Source organism: Echinococcus granulosus, assembly GCF_000524195.1.
Source record: "Echinococcus granulosus chromosome Unknown EG_S00180, whole genome shotgun sequence".
NCBI lineage: Eukaryota > Metazoa > Platyhelminthes > Cestoda > Cyclophyllidea > Taeniidae > Echinococcus > Echinococcus granulosus.
Window position 1 is genome coordinate 95,995 of NW_020170560.1, and position 22,110 is coordinate 118,104.

The window sequence follows — 22,110 nt, forward strand, 5'->3', positions numbered from 1 at the left end:
AACAGCACCACCTTATAACAATACTTCGTACTTTCGCAAGAAGTGCTGATAGAACTGCCTTTCCTCTCTACTCGGTTACCATATTCATCACGGCTAAATACTTTACACTTAATCTAAAGAAAAGCCAGAGATTCGATGCTTCTACGGCTATCTATCCAGTTTGACACATCCTCGGGGATCCACTTCACTTCGCTTCCTTGAAACTAAATGATTAGTGTAAATGCAAGTGCGGAGTTGGGCGCAGTGAGTAGGCGCCGCAACACAATATGCTTCAAGGCCGTGAAATGCGGATACGTGGATGAGGCACTGAAACCACTTCTGACGATTCATTGTCGCCATAGTCGCCTTCCTCGGATGTTCCGGTTTTGAAAAGAACGTATTAGGATTATTGTTCGGTTGATAACGTGATTCCTTAAGGACAACGCACTATCTACAGCTTTGAAAATGTTGCCTTACCTCTCCAACTACCCATTTTTTTCGTATCTGTAGGTGATTTAGTCCCCAGGTCGACACTCACTACCAGTCTTTTGGAAAAAAGCATTCCTGTGGGGCGAGAAATAACCTCCACTCCACGAACAGCAATAGTGTTGATTCCTCGATCAGAGTCTGAGATTGTGTTGCATAAAGTGTTGTCTAGTGATTGTGGCAGATCCTTGGCAATATCAAAAAACCCACGCCTGAAGTCATTTTACAGTTGTGAGAAAATTTTCCCTATGCTGACCTTATCAGCATCAACGATGGTTTCTAAAAGGTTATTTTCTACAGACTCGATAAGTGTGCTAGATGCTTCAGTTCCTCCTGCATGTTCATTGACAACCGAACTCTACACTGAAATGGGCCTTGAAGTCAATTTCAGAAGATAAACGAAAGCATTTCCATCTATGAGGCGGAAGGGGAGTTCAACGCATGGTTAGCAATCCATGCAATATATCTCACCTTCACTGTGCATGGTCGAAGCATTCCTAAATCTACATTACTCAAATTACTGTCTTTTTCGGTGGGATAACCAAGAGATATCACAAGTATGTTGTTCCGCTAAAGCGGAAGACATCGCCACAAGCATGACTGAGCAAAAGCTGACGGATGGTCAAAGACGCAGGACACTGCAGAGCCAAAAATTTGGGGGAAGTTTAACTAAATTTTACCTCATAACAATACTTGTTTGAAACTTACACAAGATAAAGAGGTAGACTTGAAACGTGCAGTTACTCGCTGTCCTATCTGGGAGATTCAAGATTTCATAAAACAAAAACTCAAGGTCTAATTACCACTGACCTCAGATGGACCTTGAAGGGAGTACTCGAAATCAAATCCTGCTTTTCGTACCTCTGGTAAGGTTTCCTCCTCTAATACACACTACGGTAGGAAAACCATTTCATAGTTAAAGTATTGCTATCCTCTTTTGCCAGTTCATGAAGGGTCATCGACTACATTTATTGGTGAAGTGACGACTATTTGTAGTGCCCAAGTCTTCCCAGGAGTTAAGAGATATTGTAGAAGTATGGTGAAAGGCATATGAATGATGTATAGAAGAGCTGAGGCTATCGGCCAGTGGAAGTACAATGGTGGAGCCTTGAATAGACAGGTAATGAAAACTCTGTGTTAACCAAATAAAGTACTACATATCTCCTCTCCTTCTTTGAGCGTCGTCTTCGGCTCATTTTTTGTTCAACCTTCAGCGTCTACCATCACAACGCAGTCGGCGCTATTAAGAGGATCACCCACGAGTCAGTTGCACCAGTCATCAAAGTTGCGTGTAAATGAGAAGACAACTAACTGCAACGTCACTCGTCCCTCTTGGTAGTTCTTCTAGATCTGCAGTTACACCGAATTTGGAAACTGCATTAGGGAAAGGAAGAATGTGCTGGTCATTTCGCATGCTCATCGCTAATCGTGAAACCGACGGCCTAAAATCCAGAGCCATATAATAAGGGACGAAAATATATTTTTGCGATTATTTCCTCTCTCCACTTTTTTTCTCATTTCAATACCATCTAGCCATATCTCTTTGGGTTCTATTCAGCTAGTGGAGCAGTAGAGGAGATGTTCTGCGTTTACTGTAGACAACTCCGTAACGAACTTCTCCAGATGGTTCACAAGTGATGTCGCTAGCCGAATTTGTTAATAGCATTCCTGAAGAAAAGTGGACTGCGATAGTTGCTGAAGGTATACGTCCTCTCCAACTTTTCTGCAAGCGACCGCGTTAAGGTATAGCCTTCGGTAACAGAACTCAAGGCAGTTGTCTCTTAGGATCAGGTTCGCCTTCCGCTGTCAAAAATGTAGCGCCCTGAGCCTTTCCTCAAGTCGAAAAGAGTCATGGAAGTGTGGCGGGAGATATGCACTGATGTGCAGAGAAGGAGAAGTACAATGGCAGAGCCTTAACTGCTCGTGTAATCAAAAAGGGAGATAAATAAACTATCAAAGCAGAGGGTAAGAAGATGTCACGTTTTAGGCGTATTTGGGATACGTTTCATCCTCCCCTGGGGCTGATGGTATCCTACTGGACCGTTGCAAGACTCGTAATTACCGACTGCCCCTCGCATCAAAAAATATTTAAACCAACACGCATTATACGACATTCTTCCCAATAATTCGCGACTGGATTCCAAACCCGAGTGCTCCTTGATCAGACCCAATGATGACCACTGCTTCAGCTGCTAGCCTTAGTGACACAAATAGTGGTCTTTAATAACTACCCCAATTCTGGGTGTCTATATTCTTGCAAGTGATGCTGCAAATTGACAAATGGCTCAACAGTAGACGTTCTCTCGGCTGCAGAGCTCGTCAAGTGCAGATCTGTGCATATTCTGTTCGAGAACGTCCTTAGTGAATGTCTGATTGGGTTAAATTTCTGCTCCTTTGTTACTCATGCCACCGTAGCAAGCAAACCGGTGCCCTTTCAGACCCACAAGGGAAGTAGCTGATGGCAGTAACTAGGCGATAGGGCTACTAACTCCACCCAAGTGGTGTGAGAATCACTGATGCACTACCAGTGAGCAGACTATTAGCTAGATCCAGCTCATCCACTGCGACCTCGTTTCGAAGGTTACTTAACTCTAGTGTATGGGGTTTCAAATCCTCCTCCCTGGCTTGTAAATCCGTTCTGGTGACGACCGTCCGGCCACTCCGTCTGGAGCAGTCGTGGAGCTACAATGGCGGCAAGGACAACTGAACACCATTTCAAAAGAAAAGTGTCACGACTTTCTCAGCCAAAGAATAAAAAAGCATCTGCTGACACTCACAAGAGACAAGGTCCCACCTCGCCTTCCACATGAAGGCAAGAAACAACTGAAACACCAATATGCTTGGTAGGTTTGGATGGAAACAACAATTATGGAGCCTTCCACTGTACTTATTTGAGGGCACGCAAATCACTGCCACGTCTCTAGCAGCAACAATGAAAGCCAACAGGACCTTCTTGTGCGCCCCAACTAAGAACAGACCAATTGGTGGTGAATGTAGGCTTTGACAATCCACCTCAAAGGAAATGTTCCCTTGAAGCGTACTCGTTAATGAGTACCTTCCAATCTTGGGCAGTACAAAACCAGTAAATCGCCTCCTCCTCAATCCAGGTTGAAGTAAGGATGAAAGTGTGAACAAAACGAAATCGATAGGTGGTTGTTGAGGCACCGACTGAGTTGCGATAGGAAAATTCGAGGAGTTGCCAAGGGGCACGTTGTCAAAGACGCTCTAAATAGTAAGGGCGCTGGAAATTGAGTTGATATTAATTACATCCCACCTCCACGGCCTGTGAGGACGCGTAGTCAGCCCTCATTCATACGTCGCCTCACCACCAACAGTTACCATGACTTTCATGTACTTGAGGAACATTGATCAGCCCTTCCTCGATCCTTCATCCACATTTGCACTTACATCTCGATGGCATATTAGCCTTCCCGTCCCCTCTCCTCACACCTCCCAACGAGCACGTTTTGCTATTATTGCCAATAAGTGTGCTCCAACCAGAACCTCTACCTCGTCAGCAAATTAGCTCAGAACGGCCCTCGGCAAACCTACTGCTGTCGGAAAGAACCACGCCTCTGACTTGTCGCAACTTTGGTTAGTAGCAATCGCGAGATCAGAAAGCCCTCGTCTCCGTAATCAACAAAACCGAGAAATACATCATGCATTCTGGCAATAGATTACGAGTCCCATGACACACCACAAGCCAACCTAAGTACACCAAACAAGTCCTTAGGCTTCTCTTTGCTTTCCCACATTATTTGGACTAACGTCTGATGCCAACACTCACGTCTACCTCTGTTGGCCCATAAGAGGCATCTACTAAATTTATTAAGTGAAAAAATGCTCACATTTCAACCACATCATCCAATTAGCCAGACTCACTCGCATTTCAACCTGAGCATGAAGACACATAATCCCACAAGCGTACAACAGTCAACAAAACAACAAAGAGGCATCTGCGATTGAAGAAACCAGTAAAAATAGACTATTCATGGAAGACCAGCGTTGCACTGTGCAAGCACGATGAAAGGGAGGTGGAGGAGGAGGGGGAAGGAGGAGGGGAAATTCAGTTCGGCCTCGGTAGCAGAATGAGTTTTCCCGAGTTGTCACAGGTCATATTGTACTCGGCAAGAACCGTACGACAGCGCTGAGCTATTATACTCGGCAGCACGACCTTCTTGTGCGCCCCAACTAAGAACAGACCAATCATGAGGCACGTGCTCACCGCAAAACACGGATGCTTGCCCAACGAGGTGATAAAATTTACCTGTCACGAGAAGACCAACAAACGCCAACGTCGTTAGTCACCTCCTAAAGGGTGCAAATGCACTTCTACTCTACCTGGTATGTGAGGGGGTCGGTGAGCCACAGGTAGGTTGCGGAAAGCCAGAATACAGTTGCTGCCAGCAATATGATTCGCCATAGCTTAGCCCTAGGTCGCAGTCCATCCACGATCTCTCGTAGTCGACGCTCGAATGCTTTCAAATCCTCTGTCGGCTCTGCAGCTGGGGGTGCTGACGATGCCAGAAGTTGCTACAGAAAACATGACCTCCTGTTTAAGAGTAAGGACCCCCTAAATACTACTACATCTCAAGCGATCTGCACGTAGTAAACTAAAGTTGTTTGCCAAAATTGAAGCGCACTCGAGACTTCACTTTAACAAGGCTTGTATCCATGATGCGTGAGCGAGAGTAAATAACTATTTCCAAAACACAAGGCAGTCTACTTACCATGCTCACCATCTCAAAGGCATCTCAATCACAGGTCACTCAAAACTATTCATCCCTCTCTATAGTTAACGGTGAATGAGCAATACTAAGCCTACAAAACATAGATTTACAATCGCATTACTGTCGCCAACACACACCACTCGACACCTTGGAAATCGTGAAAAAATGATAAGAATACGCGTCTCACCAGAAATCAAGTGTTTGATAGGGTAAAATGAATAGGTGGTGAGTGATATGACGAGAACAGGACTGTACACTTACCGTGTTATAAAACTGTATCATTAGGTTAAAGTAGTGGACAACTGGGCTAGGGCAACCGTGACCGAGATGGAAAAAGTCGAAAGAGCCCATTAATATAGTCATATTTTGGAATAAGAGAGCTTAGAAAGATCCCTGGATGAGTGTATAAGCTCATTCAGGAGGCGTAAACAAAAATATTTTTGAATGGAATGCAAGTGCATGCTAGGTAATGCAAAAATTCCCATGTAGATTTCAAAGCGGCATGTAGAACTTACATTTCCTAGTCCTAAAGTAGAGCGAAAACTCTCCATACTTTTAACTGAGCAAAAGACATAAGTGCTGTTTTAAAGGCAATAAAAGAGTCTAATTTTCAAGACTGAATGGAAGTTCAGTGTGAAGTCCAGTGACATAAGTTTAAGAGATTGCACAAATGCCTCAAACTGGAGTTATTATAACATATTATTTCATTCTTAGGCGTTTTTGGCCTATAAAGGACCGCCAAACTCCAAAAAAATGACTGCTGGCAATGGTTTAGTTTCGGTTGCTTCAGAACTCATCAAACAAATGATGCATGGCAATGGGGCGTTTTTATTTGTCATCTTCTAAATGATGGACCTTACAATGTGCTTTTGGAGTTACAACATTTTCTAACACGACAGTTGTTTGAGTCAACCAACTGATTATTTATAACCGCTTACGCGCTTTTACCACGTCTTGCGCACATTGCGTTGTCCCAGGTTTGTCTCGTCTATTTTCGGTCCCTTCATGCCCTGCTCCACTCATGCAGATTTTCCGAACATTTTTGAACACTTTGTATTCTACTGATTTGCTAAGTCATCAATGAATTGTGTATTTGCCCTTAGTGGATTTTCTCGAATTGGGATTTTTGATTTTAATTATTCTAACGCATCGATGCAGTTTAAAGTTTATTCTTATAAGTTGGGTTTTTGGAACATGATTCCTTGTCTATTTCTGAGTGCATTTCTCAGTATTCTCACTTGTTACTCCTGTCTTACTCAATTTAGACATGGACTCCAAAATCGCTCTTCTTAAAGATGCCACTACTCGGCTCCGCATAAACAGCATCAAAGCCACGGATGCCGCAAAATCAGGCCATCCCACCTCATGTTCTTCCATTGCCGAGGTCATGGCTGTCCTCTTCCTCGATGAGATGAAATACTTTGTTCATCAGCCACGTCACCCCTCAAATGACCGCTTTGTGCTGTCCAAGGGTCACGCGGCTCCCATACTTTACGCCGCTTGGGCCGAAGTCGGACATCTTTCAGAAAGTGAACTCCTCAATCTGCGCAACATTGACTCCGATCTTGAAGGCCACCCTACGCCTGTTTGTTGCAGTTTTTAAGAAACATTCTTTTGTGCCATCCAAAAGTCTAACAACCACTTCCTACCCTTGTGTTCCAGCGCCTCGACTTTGTTGATGTGGCTACAGGTTCCCTTGGCCAGGGTCTGAGCAATGCTGCTGGTATGGCTTACACGGGCAAGTACATTGACAAAGCAAAGTACCGCGTCTACTGCATAATCGGTGACGGTGAATCCGCTGAGGGTAGCATATGGGAGGCCCTGGCGTTTTCTTCTTACTACAAGCTGGACAACCTTGTGGCCATTTTCGACGTCAACCGCCTCGGTCAGAGTCAGCCAGCATGTCTCCAGCACGATCTAGACTGCTACCGGCGTCGCGTTGAAGCTTTCGGGTACCTATCCTGAGGCGATTATTCAAACGTGTGAAAGTCTACTGCATTTATAAGATTCGTCAATATTTTCCATTCCTGATTTTAGATGCCATGCCATAGTTGTGGACGGTCATAATATTCCTGAACTTTTGAGGGCATTTGAGACAGCCCGCTCAATCAAGGGAAAGCCCGTGGCACTGATTTTGAAGACCTATAAGGGTTACGATTTTCCTGGTATCTCGGATCAGGAGAACTGGCATGGAAAGCCCCTGGGCACTAGCGCCGCCAAGACCATTGAGCACTTAGAGAAGACGCTGATCGTCCCCTCGACCTTGGGCAAACTAAAGCCTCAGGAACCAGTGGTAGACTGCAAGGAGATGCATCTCATTGGCACCCTTAAGCTGACCACCCCTCCGCCCTATAAGAAGGGTAATAAGGTGAGCTGATTTTCTCCCTTGTATACTTGTCGATTTAATGCACCAACATTTATCCAAACAATACACATCAACAATTAGCTTTAGTCATGTCTGGTTACCCGTTTGCATGTCCACGTTGACCGCGTCTTTTCGGCTAGCCGAGTATTTCTGCGTCGTGGATGACAACTATGCCGAGGTGTTTTACTGTCTTGTAGATTGCGACGCGTGAGGCCTACGGCAAAGCTCTGGCGCGCCTGGGCTCCACCTATTCGCGGATAATTGGTTTGGACGGAGACACAAAGAATTCCACCTTTTCTATCTACTTACGTGATGCGCGACCAGAGCAGTTCATTGAATGCTTCATAGCGGAGCAGAATCTCGTGGGTGTGGCTATTGGCTGTGCCACGCGTGAGCGCACTGTGCCTTTCGTGAGCACATTTGCAGCTTTCCTATCCCGCGCCTACGACCAAATCCGTATGGGTGCCATCTCCCAGACCGACTGTAATTTCGCCGGGTCCCATGTCGGTGTCAGCATTGGTGAGTCACTGTGTGGTTGCAAACATTTATCTCTGTTGGCAGGCAAACCGCGACGCTTTATCATTCAGTTAAAACCCAGATGTTCCTAGCCTTTTCATTTCCAGTTAGGACAAGTTTTGACCATAGAATTTAGTAATCACTCAGTGCTTGAAGTTAATGCAGTGCTAGCGTGAAAACCAGGATTCAGTTGATCCATTATTTTGAGACTTTTGCAGCGTATGATGCTCTGAGGTTGGTATGGCATGTTCTTCGATTCGGATGCCCTTCGTCGCACACATAAAATCCAGCACAACCCTCAAGAGTTTTCTATAGAGAAGTTGGAATTTACTGCATCCACAAAGGGCTTTTCGAAGCACATCTTACCTCCATGCTTAGTTTGCCTGCTTGTGCGCTTTACTATCTCGCCTTTCATTGGTTCGTAGAAGCAGCCAAGGCTAGTCATTAGGAGCATGGAGTCCATTACGCCTTATGCATGGTTGTAGTGTGACGCATTGATGTTAATTCCTCCTCATCGTAATGCTAGAGGCAGTGGAGGGTGTGTGAATGACTTGAGGTCTGTACAAGCTGTGTAGTTTAAGTTCTGTTCGGTATGCATTTTGACTTTGGATTGGCCATTTGTGATTATCACGGATTATTTGGTAGGGTAGACGGAAATTCGTGCTAATAAGGCTCAGTGTCGTTTTGTTTCTCGGTTCTGTTGTAGTGGTCCTCTGTGGTTTTAAAACTCGATATCAAAGTCCCTTCTTGCTGCTCCTTTTTTGTGCAATGGCTAGTCGATTCACTAGTTTAAGAGGCAAAGCGACCATCCATTGGTATAGATGTACACGTGTTTCCATCAATCACAATGCGATGGAACGTTCGAAATCCAAGTGTGTGTGCGGTAAGAATGGAGAGGGATGTCCTAACTGTGCGTTCATTCCCATTGAACATTGAATGCTACCCTGTTTTAGGCGAAGACGGTGCTAGCCAGATGGGGCTGGAAGATCTGGCAATGTTTCGTGCGATCCGCGGTTCCACAGTCTTCTATCCATCAGACGCCGTGTCCTGTGAACGCGCCGTCGAGCTGGCCGCCAATACTAAGGGTATTTGCTTTATCCGCACAGGTCGCCCTGCGGTCCCTGTCATCTATGATGCTAATGAGGACTTCGTCATCGGTAAGGGCAAGGTAGGTTTCACTCTCTTACCTTCCTCTCTTTGCTTGAGCTGTTTCGTAATCCACTAGTGTCGTTTCGTCTAGACTAGAAAACTCGTATATCCTGCTATCAGGTAACTACTGTTCTTTTACTGTTCGTTTCGTTACATTGATGGATGTGAATTGGAATCGTTTGGTGCGATACGAGTGTGGGATTGAAGAGGAAGATAAGCTCATCAATTGCTTGTAGATTTGTCTGACGGCTCTGCCGAGCGGTGAGGATCATGTGACAGTGGTCGCTGCCGGCGTGACCCTCTTCGAGGCCTTAAAGGCTGCCGAGGTCTTGAAGGCGGAGGGTATCAATCTGCGCATCATTGACCCCTTCACTGTCAAGCCAATTGACGCCGAATTGATCGCATCCTCGGTCAAGTACACCCACGGTCGTCTCATCACTGTGGAGGATCATGGACCTGAGGGTAAGCTCCATTAGTGTGTGTATGAGGAGAATGGGAGTGAGAGTACTGACAGCCTTTTTTGGTTAACCCAGGCGGTCTGTCAGAGGCAGTGGCAGTAGCGCTAGGCGAGAGGGGTGTGAGCTTCACACAGCATGTGCTAGCCGTCCAGGAGGTGCCACACTCCGGCAAGCCAGATGAACTACTTGCTAAGTACCGTATCAACGCGGCAGCCATCTGCGAGGAAGCACGTGCTCTCATGCGCGCCTAGTCATTTCATTCTACTCGTTCCAAATCGTAGTCAATCGTATATTTTCCTCTACCTTTTCTAATGCTCCAATGCATTCCTAGTGATCCCTATTGGTGATAATAATAGTAATAATAACGCATTCCCGATATGACTTCTGTTATCTGACTTTGATGAATTTGGTTTCGTTAATGGAGCGAACCCTATTCAGGTCCGCCTCTTTTGTAAGGTCTGATTTCTATCACTATCCGTTGGTCGTTTTTGTACGCCCTACGATGTAAGTGCGGAGGGTCGAGTAATTACAGAGTTCCGAAGGGACTAGTCTAATGAGAACGCTAAAGGGGGCCATCCGTGATAATGGACGGTCTGTGATGACGGGCGATGGCTTCTCTACCCACATGGTGGGGTGAGGTGCTTCAAAATGATTGTGTTAATGCGAGGCTTTTCACAGCGCACAATAATTAGTCTGGAAGGGTTGATGTTAAAAGTTGTATATTTTACTCAAAAGATATTCCTGGAGAGGTCTGGGATCCCAGATCTGCGTGTATGTCTGACTTTCTAGAAGTTCAAATTGATGCCTGATTTTCGAACATTCTAGAGAGTCGTAGTCACCCTCAGGCCTGTCTGATTGGTCCATATTTACCAGAGGCGTACTCTAACCGCCGATAACCATTCCAAGGTCATCGTGTAGTAACTGAAATGACCCAAACACAACCTAGACGCAGACTATGCCTACGGCAGTTTTTGGTCTAATAACTACTATGCACATAATACGTTGATCGTACCTCTGCACACTCACTACGTCGATCAGCAAAAGCATCCGCTCTAAAGTCCTTATTTCTCACCTATCTTGTTGAAGGCCACGATAGGGCCCAGGCAATTGAGTCATAGAAGCTCCAAATCATATAATTGGCAGACGAAATTTGCACCTAGTAGCAGTCCGATTTATCACAGGGTTCATTCAATTTATTGATGGCGCATGGTTCTTAGGGAAGAAATGACTTCCACAATGGCGGCGACTGTGAATGAGGCACTTCATACTTAACCAGGCTGTGATGTTGGGTTACGCGTTAACTATGCATGGTTCTTCAATGGGATGAGGAAGTGGCTCTCAATCGAGCATAAAAATTCGATTCACGTCAGGGAGCACTGGATGGCCTGTCGTACTGAAGTGATTGTCCATTTGGCAGAACATCGAAACGTGTCCAGTCAGTTGTTGTCCCATTTACCTTTACTACAGCCACCACCGGCAGGCCCAATGAGGGCTCGTAATGATCGCGCAGCATTTTTTCAAAGAAGGGTGACTTTTAAATCCCAACAGCGGAAGACAACACCTCCTGTTTCCCTCAAAAAAGGAGTTAATTTACCTGTTCGAATCAAAACACTTAACAGTCGTTTTGTTGTTTCAAAAGTAACTGCCATTTAGAAGAGGCTAATGCGAGACAGAGCGAAATAGGTTCCTAGACTAGGGTAGTCAGAGTGTCGGCTGCTAAAGTGTTCGAGACTTGTTTTTCAAGAAGGAATTCTCGGTCGAACCTCCTGAATGATTTGTTTGTGTGTTTACATCCCCTTCATAGGCTGCGCTATTGGGTGTGGCTGAAGGGATGTGTGCAGGGCAGTACACGCCCGGCTCCAAACCTCTCGGTTAAACCCAAAGCTCCATCTAGAACCCCACTCTCATTCTCGCACTAATGTTTGGCGAAAAGCTCCTATCCGCCATAAAACAAAGTCTTAAGCGTGTTCTAGTTCCAGCTTAGTGTGCAATTGTCCGGGTTATAAAACATACCAATCTGTGTAACCCAGTTTCCCATAAAATCACCATAACTACTTTTCCAGGCATTGGTCCACGTAACTTGCCTAGTAAATGTTCTACAATATCGCAAAGGCTTCAAGGTGCGAATATTCCGCTGACTGCATTTAGCCAGAATTCAAAACGGAAGCGTTTATTGTCTTAAGATCTTCTGGGCAACCATCTCGAACGTCGACAAGGGTGCGTCCAGATCTATTCACTAATGCATAATCTCCTCTTCTTCAACTTAAGTGGACTTGCATCGCAGTCTAATAACTACTGCTGTTGCTTTTGAAACGAACAAGGCATTCTAACCACCAAGTTTAAATTCTTCCACGTTTGCCCCGTTTTTAGTGCATCAATGCAATTACTGGACGCCGCTGTTGCTACTGTCCTATGGCTAAAGTTGATTGTGAAGGAGGCGCGCCCATTGGTAGAAGGTGTGGAACTCTATGGATGTGTAAAATGAACTCCTTCAGCACTGCACAGCATCGAGGTGTTGGCAGTTACTTCGCAAAGGGTGCATTGGACATGGCATTGTCATCTGGGGAGCCATTCTTCACCATCAAGATGGAGCGATGTTTCGTGAACTAACCTAGAAGCGGGAAACCAGTAAGGGGATTGAGACACAAACATTGGTTTTCGTACACTTGCATGCCAGAAGCGAGGTGGGTGTGGAGGTGAGCCCATTCTCCAGCCACAACCAGTCAAACAGGGTATCCTGAAGAAAAAATCATTTGGTTGCATGGTGGAAGGAAACACCTTCCCATGCATGAATAAATGGATTGACGGTCGGTCATTCAGGTGTTAGTCGACACTGTGAGTGATTGGTTCGTCAGAAGGACCACTTTCGGCTAGTATCATCACCGATATGGAAGGGGGAGTAGTTTGACACCTAGTTAAGCCACCATCACCCATAAATCCACCCACTCAAGAGGATGCCAACCGAATGCTGCATTTGCACCTCCCAACTGGCATTCGGTAATCGATTTTCGTGGGGAGGTGGACATAAATTGTGCGTCTGACAGGAGGCCATTCATCCAAGACAAGTGACCCACAACGCGCTCATATGGCCAGCTTAAAGTGAGTTTAGCATCAACACACTGTCGGAGTCGCCTGGGGTCATTCCCACGTCTAAGGTCAAACAAGGAGGATGACTCAGCAATGAAATATTGAATCACTGTGATGTCTAGACGCGGCCGGAAGTACAGCTCCCGTTTACTTAACCGCCTACTTATGTTGCAGTGGGAGAGAGCCTTCCTTAAAGTGGATCAAACATCTGTCTGCACACGACGCGAGAAACAAAGGTGAGTCAAAGTATTGGACTCTCAAGAGAAAACGTCTTAGCAATTCATCGCGAGGGTAAGTAGTTCAGAGGCGCCAATCCACCGAGGTATGTGATGAGTGGTACCTGTTTAAATGTGACGTCACACTCTCCAATTTGGCGAAAGCAGACGTCTACCCGTTTGAATGCGATCTGGCACTCTTCAGATCGTCTAAAGCTGTCGTCAAAACGAATGGAGAGGCGAGAATCAAGCAGTTGTGGCACAAAACGTCGGGGTACTGTCCCCGTGGAATTGTGTGCATACATTCCACTAGATGATGCGAACACCCATTCAAGCAATGCCGACCGCTTGCGCATTTACCCACGACTAAAGGTGGAACCACAATTCCCCGGAGGCTGTTCCACGACTCATAGGATCGTAACACCGATTTCAGTTACCAACAATATTGTAATCTTATGTCTATGAAGGGTTTGTAACAAAGCATTTGGAGTGAGAGGAAGAAACGTTTTGCAGAAGGAGACAGCATGCAACAGAACATTTGTGCTGTTTTATAGCCACCAACCTGCTCTAACCTTCGTTAGGTCTGGAATAGAAAGACCCATGATGACATGCTGCACTGGTGATTTGGCCTGCTAAGGACGATGTGAACACACGGTTGACAAACAGTTACCCACGGCACAGTAAACTCACCGTCAGAAGTGGCGTAGTCACGGACAATGCATCTTTCTTAATAATGACTGCACCCAGCAGCTTACCTGTCCATTCGGTTAATTACACTGAGCATAAAAGGGCGCCTCTTTGTAATACTTGTCACATTTGTGCCACGGAATTTGAGACCTGAGGTGGACTGACTTTCAACACATAACTTTCATCCAGATGCGGATGTGACCAAGGTTGGAACTGGCAGCCTTCAGGACAAAGTTTGTTTAATTAATGCTTCGGAGAATATAAACATGGGTGGGAATAAACACTGCCGAAACAGTGACATTTTAGTTTAGTCCACTTTTAAATGAGGCCCACTTAGTTTCTCCAGTTTTGTGTTGGTGCCTTTTTTACTACCAAGGCAAATAAAATAGCACGAATTCCGTGGTCAGATCGACCAGTAACCGTATCAAATACGCGTAGTGAGCACTCAATCCTCCGGCAACGCCTAATTCAATGCGGGCCGGAAACCAGGGGAATGGACGTTCAACAAACTAGTGCGCACTGAATGGGATTATCGTCTTGCATAACTGTGCGACGTCCTCACAGACCTCCTTCAGGATCTCGTTGCCATTCCTGCTAAGGCATCCCTCCTCCTCACATGTGTGTTCCAGTAGACTGCATACTGTTAGCGAGGTTTTAATTTGCAAGTCAAATAGAATGGGAAATGTCCATAATTTTAGTCCCTATGCCCACCTAATTTGTAATCTGTTGGTCAGTTGAAGTTGGTTTTCGAATGTTATTCCTGTAGATCACCATCTGTTGCGTGGCAAACAACAGATTGGTTAAGGATACTTTCACAATTGCAGAAGACTTCAAATTGAGCAGTCTTGCTCCGTTGCATCTTCTCATTCAGCCTGGACACTGTAACTGATCCAGATTTACTTTACTTCTAGCAGCATGACAGCATGAAAACCCACTTCTACAGACTAAACTACTAAGGTAGCGAATGCCAAGTGAACTAAATCGACTGTCGCTGCTCCGGCGGTGTTTATGTGCACCTCTGTTTATATTCCACGACTAATTAAGCAACCGGACTTTTGCTTAAAGGATGTTAGTTCCAAACCTGGCACCGAAACGTACAATTACGTCGCACTTGCATCTCGATGACAGCTGTGCATTGAAAGCCAGCCCACCTCATGTCTCAAGGTCTGTAGGAAAAATGTGGCAAGTGTTGTGTGAAAACGCCATTTTATGCACAAAGTGTGAATAACCGAATGAACACCCAACATGCTGGATGCTGTCGTCACGAGGCAGGATGCATTGAGGGTGTCTACATGCCTTCTGTGAAAATATTTGGCTCTAGAAACTTCAGACGTGACCACCTCAACTGCCGGCCACCATTCTAAAAATAGCAAGTCCCATTATTTATCGTTTTCTGCATCCTTAATCTGCTAGACATATGTCACGCTTACATCTACGCTTTATTGCCAGGTATTGTTACTACGCCATGGTTTTTATGTACGTCGGCTAGGTTACTGTCCGATCCCGCCCCTTCATATCCTGTCCAGCTCTGATGCAGCCTTTGTTCAGGCGTCTTTGTTTGCCAAGGCGTATGGATGAGAAAGCTGGGGTACGACGTTTGTGCACGTGATTGCTGATTGCTGGGTGTTTGCTAGTGTACACCTCAAGATACACAGGACGGTCTCCACCTCCATCTCGCGCATTTGAAGTATTTTAATTGCCCATAACCTTGGACTGGACCTTATAGGGCGTGAGTGCCAGGTTTTGGCCACAAATTGAGGAACTTTTAGTCAATGAGAAAAGGAAAGTTTTGTGAGTTAGCGGGCATGTCCAACAAAAATGATGCCTTTGTAATTATTCAAAACATAGTAATAACCAACGATTACTTAATGAATTGAACTGTGTAGGTGTTTTAAGTCGCGGTTATTGCCACATGGGTACCTCTAGGTGCGTTCGAGTGGTGGTATAAAGGCATTCAGGGTGACACCATTTGCACCACTTGTAACGAGATTTCAAGCTCTGTGATGTTAAATGCTGTGATTTTTCCATTTTCACAGGCAAAAAATTCCCTAGATGGATCGACTCTTCGTCTGCAGCAGTCCTGGTCAGGCAGATGCGACCTCACAAGATCCGAGAAACATTCTTATCACCTTGATTTAGAGGGCCAAATTTTAGGGTTGAAGAATGCTGACCAGAATCAATGTGTCAGCATGACTGTGGACGAGATGGACGAGGTACTTTTTCACAAACAATACGACGAACAGTGGCAGTCAGTACAATTAGTTGACCACCAAATACCAAAAATACCATCTAGAAAGGGGCAGTTTTGGAATGAAGGTCGGTATAGGTGATGAAACAACTTACACCTTATCTTTGGGAATACCTTAGAATTTTCAAATCCAATGCTGCAACTATTGTCTGTAACCACAGGAGGCAATGGTTTCACCTACGGCCTTGCCTTAAAGACGATCTGTTGCGTTTGCATGGACAGAAGAACGGTGATGGTGGAAACGAGAAGGAGGAGAAGAGGCCCAATGTAATTATTTGCGCTTTCCATCGATGGGTTGTAGCCCAGGATGTAGGTAAAATCAGCGCTGGGAGACAATGTCACATGTGCTACCAAAAAGCTCGTCAAAGGAGTGCATGCTCACACTATTTCGCTAGGGTTCGGTGAAGGCACAACCCACATGGTACATTTACATAGATTTTCCTGCAACTCGAAAAAGTGAGATGTTAGGGTAGGTGCAACGAAGCCTGCATCTAGCGATTCACTACTTCATATCACTGACTCCATTGTGGGGGCAGGAGGACATGAAGCCTTACACATGGGGAGCAGCGTTGATCTAGTCGGTAAGGGAGTAGGTTACTGAAAGTAAAATATTCTCTGTGGTAAGGGTTTAATTTGTTGGCAGAAGATACGAGACGAAGGGACTGATACTTGTCCGTATACAGATGCTCAAGAGGCCCAACAAGCTTATCCGGTTACCATATCAGTGCAGTGAGTCAGACACACGCCATTAATGGGCACTTTGGAAGTAAAATCTTAAAATTCGCTCAAGACTTAATCAACTGGTTCTTGATAAACGTGTGCGAAACCCAGCAAGTTCTTGTCAATTCTAAGTGCACTCCATTTTAATTGAAAGTCCTCTTTTTTGACACAGAAGCTGGTGAGCATTCCCTCTTCATCGGCCACAGCTTAGCCACTTCGGTTCTTCTTTAGCTCCATGTTCCCAAGGCGTTCAAAGTGATATGAACACTTTATAGCCATGTTATTTGTGTCCATTCACACATCAAATTACGAAGAATAAATATTAAAGGTGAGACTGACACGTCAATCAGTTCAGGACACCACCTTGACTAAGATATGATTCAATAAGGATTGCAAATTCCACAGACATTGCTTGAACGTCTTCTACAAAGTTGTTTTCTTCTCCAGGTTGGATAAGGGGTAGTGAATTTGCCACTTCTCTCCCCTTATTCGATACCAACTGATTTCCCTAATTGTAAGAGTTTTAGGGGGAGACGAAGGCACTTTAGGCAACCACCTCTTCTTCGTACACGAAACGAATTTTAACATGGACGTCAAAGTCTATCGTACTGTGATCTCACGGTTGAATAGACTTACCGACCTTTGAGAAGATGCTGCACAGTGAAGATGAATCCTTAATGTCAATCTTCCCATCGCTCTCTACTGTTTTACCCATCAACAGGAAAAAAACCATACAGTCATGGGTATACGATTTCCCTTGCAAACATTTATTCCTCCTATTTAGACACAAGTCAAGGGAAACATTAGCCAAACATGGAACTCAAATAAACCAGTTGTTCGGAGACAAGAAGAGGCGTCACAGATGTCCTGAACCTTTTCCATTCGAGCTAAGGCGTCGAACGCGCAAATGTAGCAGGAGGATGGAGTCCAAACGTGCAAACTGAAGCAGGTTTTCGGTCCCTTCTGATTTCACTAGTTTAACATCAAACAGATTGTATGTCGTGTGTAGCTTGTCAAGTGACTCAGATGGAGGGGTCAAAGTCCCAAAATCCCTCTGTTATATTATTTACTTCAGCTCCACTCTGCACGGTACAAAGGCGACAGAAAATTATGCTACATAACCTTAAGGGTCAGTGTACATTATTCGGTCCTCTCCTGTTACTACGTAAGATGCCAGTGGAATTCGTTTGGTGGGATAACCAAGAGGTGTCACATATACCAGTCGACAGCTTCACAGGCACTACTGAGCACCACCTGCTCGAGTATCCAAGTTGCAAGTGTTTTGGCGACTCATGGAGGACACAGGAACCCCAGAGTTAGAAGTATCAGGAAAGTTCAGCAAAATTTCACTCCGTAATATTGTTTGTTAAAATCTTACACTGCTTGAAGAAGTAGCCTTGAAACGTGTAGTTACTCACTGTCCTCCGAGGCAGGAGATGGGCTAAGATCCAAGTTCCCACAAACTTAAGTAGTTTGTCTTGAAGTAGTGCACAAATTATTACACAGTATAACCCATCTTTAAATTCCTCCTGGAGGATACACGTTCGGAATAAGTAGTTCAAGGAGATACTACTTGTAACAACAACAGGATATGTCGCACCGCTAAGCTTATATAAGGTGACCTCATCCAACTGTCCTAAGCATGACCAGGCTTTCACCTCATCTTTGTTCAGCATCCCAGTTCAGTCAGCCACTTTCCACATTTGTCATGAAACAATTTGCATACTCACTTTACCATTAATGAGGGGCTCTACTCTCCTCACCTGTACTGTTTTATTTCACAGGCATTCTGCATTCCGAAAATCCAGAAAAGGTCACCTTTTGCATTTGATGGATGCAACTTCGAGGCCCACATGACCTACTGAGAAATATGGTTGATCATTGCTATGCCACCTGTGTCACCATCCTGAATATTATATCCACCCAATGCATCTATTTGTCAATCTGGCGACCTTTATGAGTTTTGTGTAACCATAGTGAGTAGATTTACCTGATGAGGCCTCTGCGCCATGCCATGGTCAGTACCATCGAGTCAAGTATGCAGCTAGTAGAAAAATCCATTCGTCTAGCACCTTCAGAGGTGACGATCTCGACTACTGGGCACCCCGCCTAAAGTAGCTAGGGCTATTTCCAGATTAATAGTAAACTTTGAAGTTCGATGTTATTGCTATGCGGCCTTAGGTCCTGTCCATTTCCGTCTTTGTTTGCAGACGCATATGAGTAAGCAGGGTGGGGGTACGACGCTTGTGCACGTGACATCAGACAGCAGATAGCTGGGTGGCTAATGGACAGCGTAGGATACCGGATGGCCTCCACCTCCGTTTTACGCATTTGCAGTATTTTAATTGGCCTTGAACTTGGAATTTCCCTAACAGTGACATTTTATTCCCCTATTTAGGTTCAAACGATATGAAATATTACCGGCCATAGAACTCAAATGAACCATTTTGGGAAAAGAAAATGAAGGCACAGGTATGGATAAACTTGCTCATTCGAGTCGGAGTAGCAGAATGGGGTCCAAGCTTTCAAATTTAAACAGGTTTACAGTCCCTTCGGAAGTCTATATTTTAACATCAAAGAAACCGATTGTTGTGCATGGCTTGCCGAGTGACTCCGACAGATTGTCAGCGAGGGCGACCAGGGTCAAGCTCCCAAAGCCTTTCGACCATGTTATTTACGTCAGCGGCACTGCGCACGGCACAAAGCATGCCTAAGTTTTCATAATGGGAGAGACCACAAAACCATGCGGTAAATCCACCTTCCAGTATAAATTACTATCTCTTCTCCTGCTATCATGTAGAATGGCTGTGAAATTCGTTTGAAGAGGTAACTGAGATTTGCCTCCTAAATGTTTTTCACTTGATACAGTCGACATCGTCACAAGCACAACTGCGAACAAACCGCTCCACTCCTCACGCCGCAAATAATTTGGCGGCTGATGGAGGACACAGGGCTCCATGGTGTCAACAGTTTTAAGCAAGTTCAATTAAATTTCACTTTAGTTTTTTGGTGAACAATTCCACAAACGTGCGTTTGCTGACGGTCCTCTGCCTAGCAGACAGAAGAGGGAGGATGAGTTAAGATCCAAGGTTCCACGAAGCAAAGCGGTTCCTTCGCCTCGACCTATTAGAAAAGGGATACTCGCATATGCAATCGCCTAGTGTAACTCGTCACTCTTGTTCCTCCTGATGAAAGCATAATACGTTATGTGTTCCCTCCGCACAAAGGATCTCCTTTTGCCTACCAAGTCCTACAATTGTTGACTGGATGTGTGGGACCGACCACTTTGCAAAGACTACTTGTCTATGCCATCGAATTGTCTGCGCTACGCATCACACCAATTCCTCCATCTTGACTGACCTAGTTTTTCTCTTCCTGTCACTTTTCTGAGCCACGAAATGATGCTTACGATCAAATCAGGGTCTATAGCGAATTGTCTATTTCCAAATTTCTAATGGAAAAGGTGAATCGGATTTCCGATGACAGTTAACAATTTGAGTCACAGCTTTTAACAATCGTCACTGTCACCTTATGCAGTCGGCTCAAGAGACATTGACCACCAACCCACAAAACAGAATTTAGCTGTTATCAAGCCTACAGTGGCATAGATAGTACTCTTCATTGCGTAGCATGGAAACGCCTTAGGGAAACTCGTTCTCTAGACGTGAATCCGGTGACAGGAAGACTTCGGTTCCCGAAATGGAGAAAATATTGGGAGTTTGGACAGTGGTTACAATGGAAAATCGGACGATTGGTTGGAGCTCCCTTACCTTCCACGTAGAGCGCCAACTCATTCTGTGCATTGAATAGCCAAATCAAATGACCTTCCCTGCTGTGGTGACCGCTGGAGGTGAAGGCCTCAACGTGCATTCCAGCACAAAAAGTGCAGCCATTGACACCCACAATGCATACACCAGTGAACTGATGGCTGATGCGTTGGCAAGTGTGCTGAAAGTCAGAGCCTGCACATTGTACTTTTCCATTTAAGTCACCATCTACATCATCTTGCATCACTACCATCGATATACACAAAAATATTTGGTATTGAGACAATAAACAAACGTAAAAAATTATCCACAGGTACCACAAATTAGCTAGCCCTATTGGGAACAAATACAAATTCATTATATTATGTATAAGCAAAGATTCCATTTCAAAGGACACACCTCACACAAGTCAGGATATAACAGATCAAATATGCAGACAATTAAGCCAAGGATGGAGGAAGAGTGTAGTGCATGGAAGGGTATTTGGCCACAAAGGTGAAATGAATGCCGGGTTTTTGTCCTGTGCCCATGGACAACTTGCAATCGCTCGTTGAGAAGGGATCTGCGTTTCACTGTTTGAATGCAAACGGTAGCACTTCACTCGCCTCTCTCTCGCTGCTCAGTCTGAACTGCCCCTTCCTGTGCAATAGGCTAGTTCCCTTATTTGCTTCAAGATTTGCCGCTTTGATCAACTGAATACCACTGAGAGGCCATCAATGCAGGTGACTTAATTGCAGTAGATGTCGTTCGAGGTTGGACCACCACTGATGGATACTTCCATGCGCTTAAGTGGATCAAGGCCCACTCTGTTGACGCCTGCAGGGTAATGAATATCAGCCTATGAAAACTGGACGAGAAGTTTGACTGAAGAACTCGCTCCCCTTTATTCATAAGAAATGCCAGTAAAAGAAGACATTCATTCCATCAAAGCGACAACATCGGAGTTTCATTTGGAGTGTTGAATGGAATCTCAGTGTTATAGTCATGGCTACGTAGTGGGTGCCGACCTCAATTACAATGATTCTGGTGTAGGTGCTTCCACAGAAGAGAAATACTTCAACATCTTTCTCACCATCCTTGATCTAGCATCCGGAATTTGTCAAAATATAGTGCGTATTTGATAGACTGTCCGCTGTGGGTCTCTTTGCATTCACCCAGCAAAGACAGTTCCTTTCCATCTAGGATATTTAATGTTGGCATCCAGCAGCCTATCACATAATTATTGCGGATTTGAATCAGGTTGGCCTACAGGTCCCAGCAACATAACGCTCCACATTAGCCCGTAAGCATTAAGGAATATCATACGGAAACGCAACAGACATGAAAGGGAACCCTCGGTTGCCTAAGTGACGACCAAATTGAGGGGTCCCAAAGACAAAGGTAGCTTCAGGAGCCCAGTATCATCTATGGTAGAATATGATCCTTGTGACTTTCTACATAAATATTCCACCATGGTTACCACTATCCTCAGTTATGTACAAATGTCAGGCGATTCCCACCCACCTCTCGCGATTCTGTACTCCCGTAGGCATTCCGAACACATTTTACAATGTCAAATGTCATAAAGTGCCAGTTACATGCTTGTTTAGACTGCCAAATATAAATGGAGACTACTCTCTTTGAGCTAATGACCGCTTTTGAAATCTGTGTTTAAATTTCAGGAGAATAATTGATAGTACAAAAACGTTCAACTGGACTCCTAA

General features: G+C 44.9%; 2 protein-coding genes across 2 annotated transcripts; one reads left to right on the plus strand and one right to left on the minus strand. All coding sequences in view use genetic code 11, as the record gives it.

Annotated features, from left to right (window-relative positions):
• Window positions 1-4,531: 4,531 nt before the first annotated feature.
• Window positions 4,532-5,207, minus strand: EGR_09974 (Transmembrane protein; the record flags this gene model as incomplete). Its single annotated transcript, XM_024499223.1, has 3 exons — window positions 4,532-4,732; window positions 4,807-4,998; window positions 5,196-5,207. 3 exons carry the CDS (start codon window positions 5,205-5,207, stop codon window positions 4,532-4,534), a joined length of 405 nt encoding a protein of 134 aa, XP_024346369.1.
• Window positions 5,208-6,462: 1,255 nt separating this feature from the next.
• EGR_09975 (Transketolase) lies at window positions 6,463-9,934 on the plus strand (the record flags this gene model as incomplete). Its single annotated transcript, XM_024499224.1, has 7 exons — window positions 6,463-6,780; window positions 6,858-7,147; window positions 7,233-7,563; window positions 7,758-8,079; window positions 9,030-9,244; window positions 9,462-9,687; window positions 9,759-9,934. 7 exons carry the CDS (start codon window positions 6,463-6,465, stop codon window positions 9,932-9,934), a joined length of 1,878 nt encoding a protein of 625 aa, XP_024346370.1.
• Window positions 9,935-22,110: the final 12,176 nt, after the last annotated feature.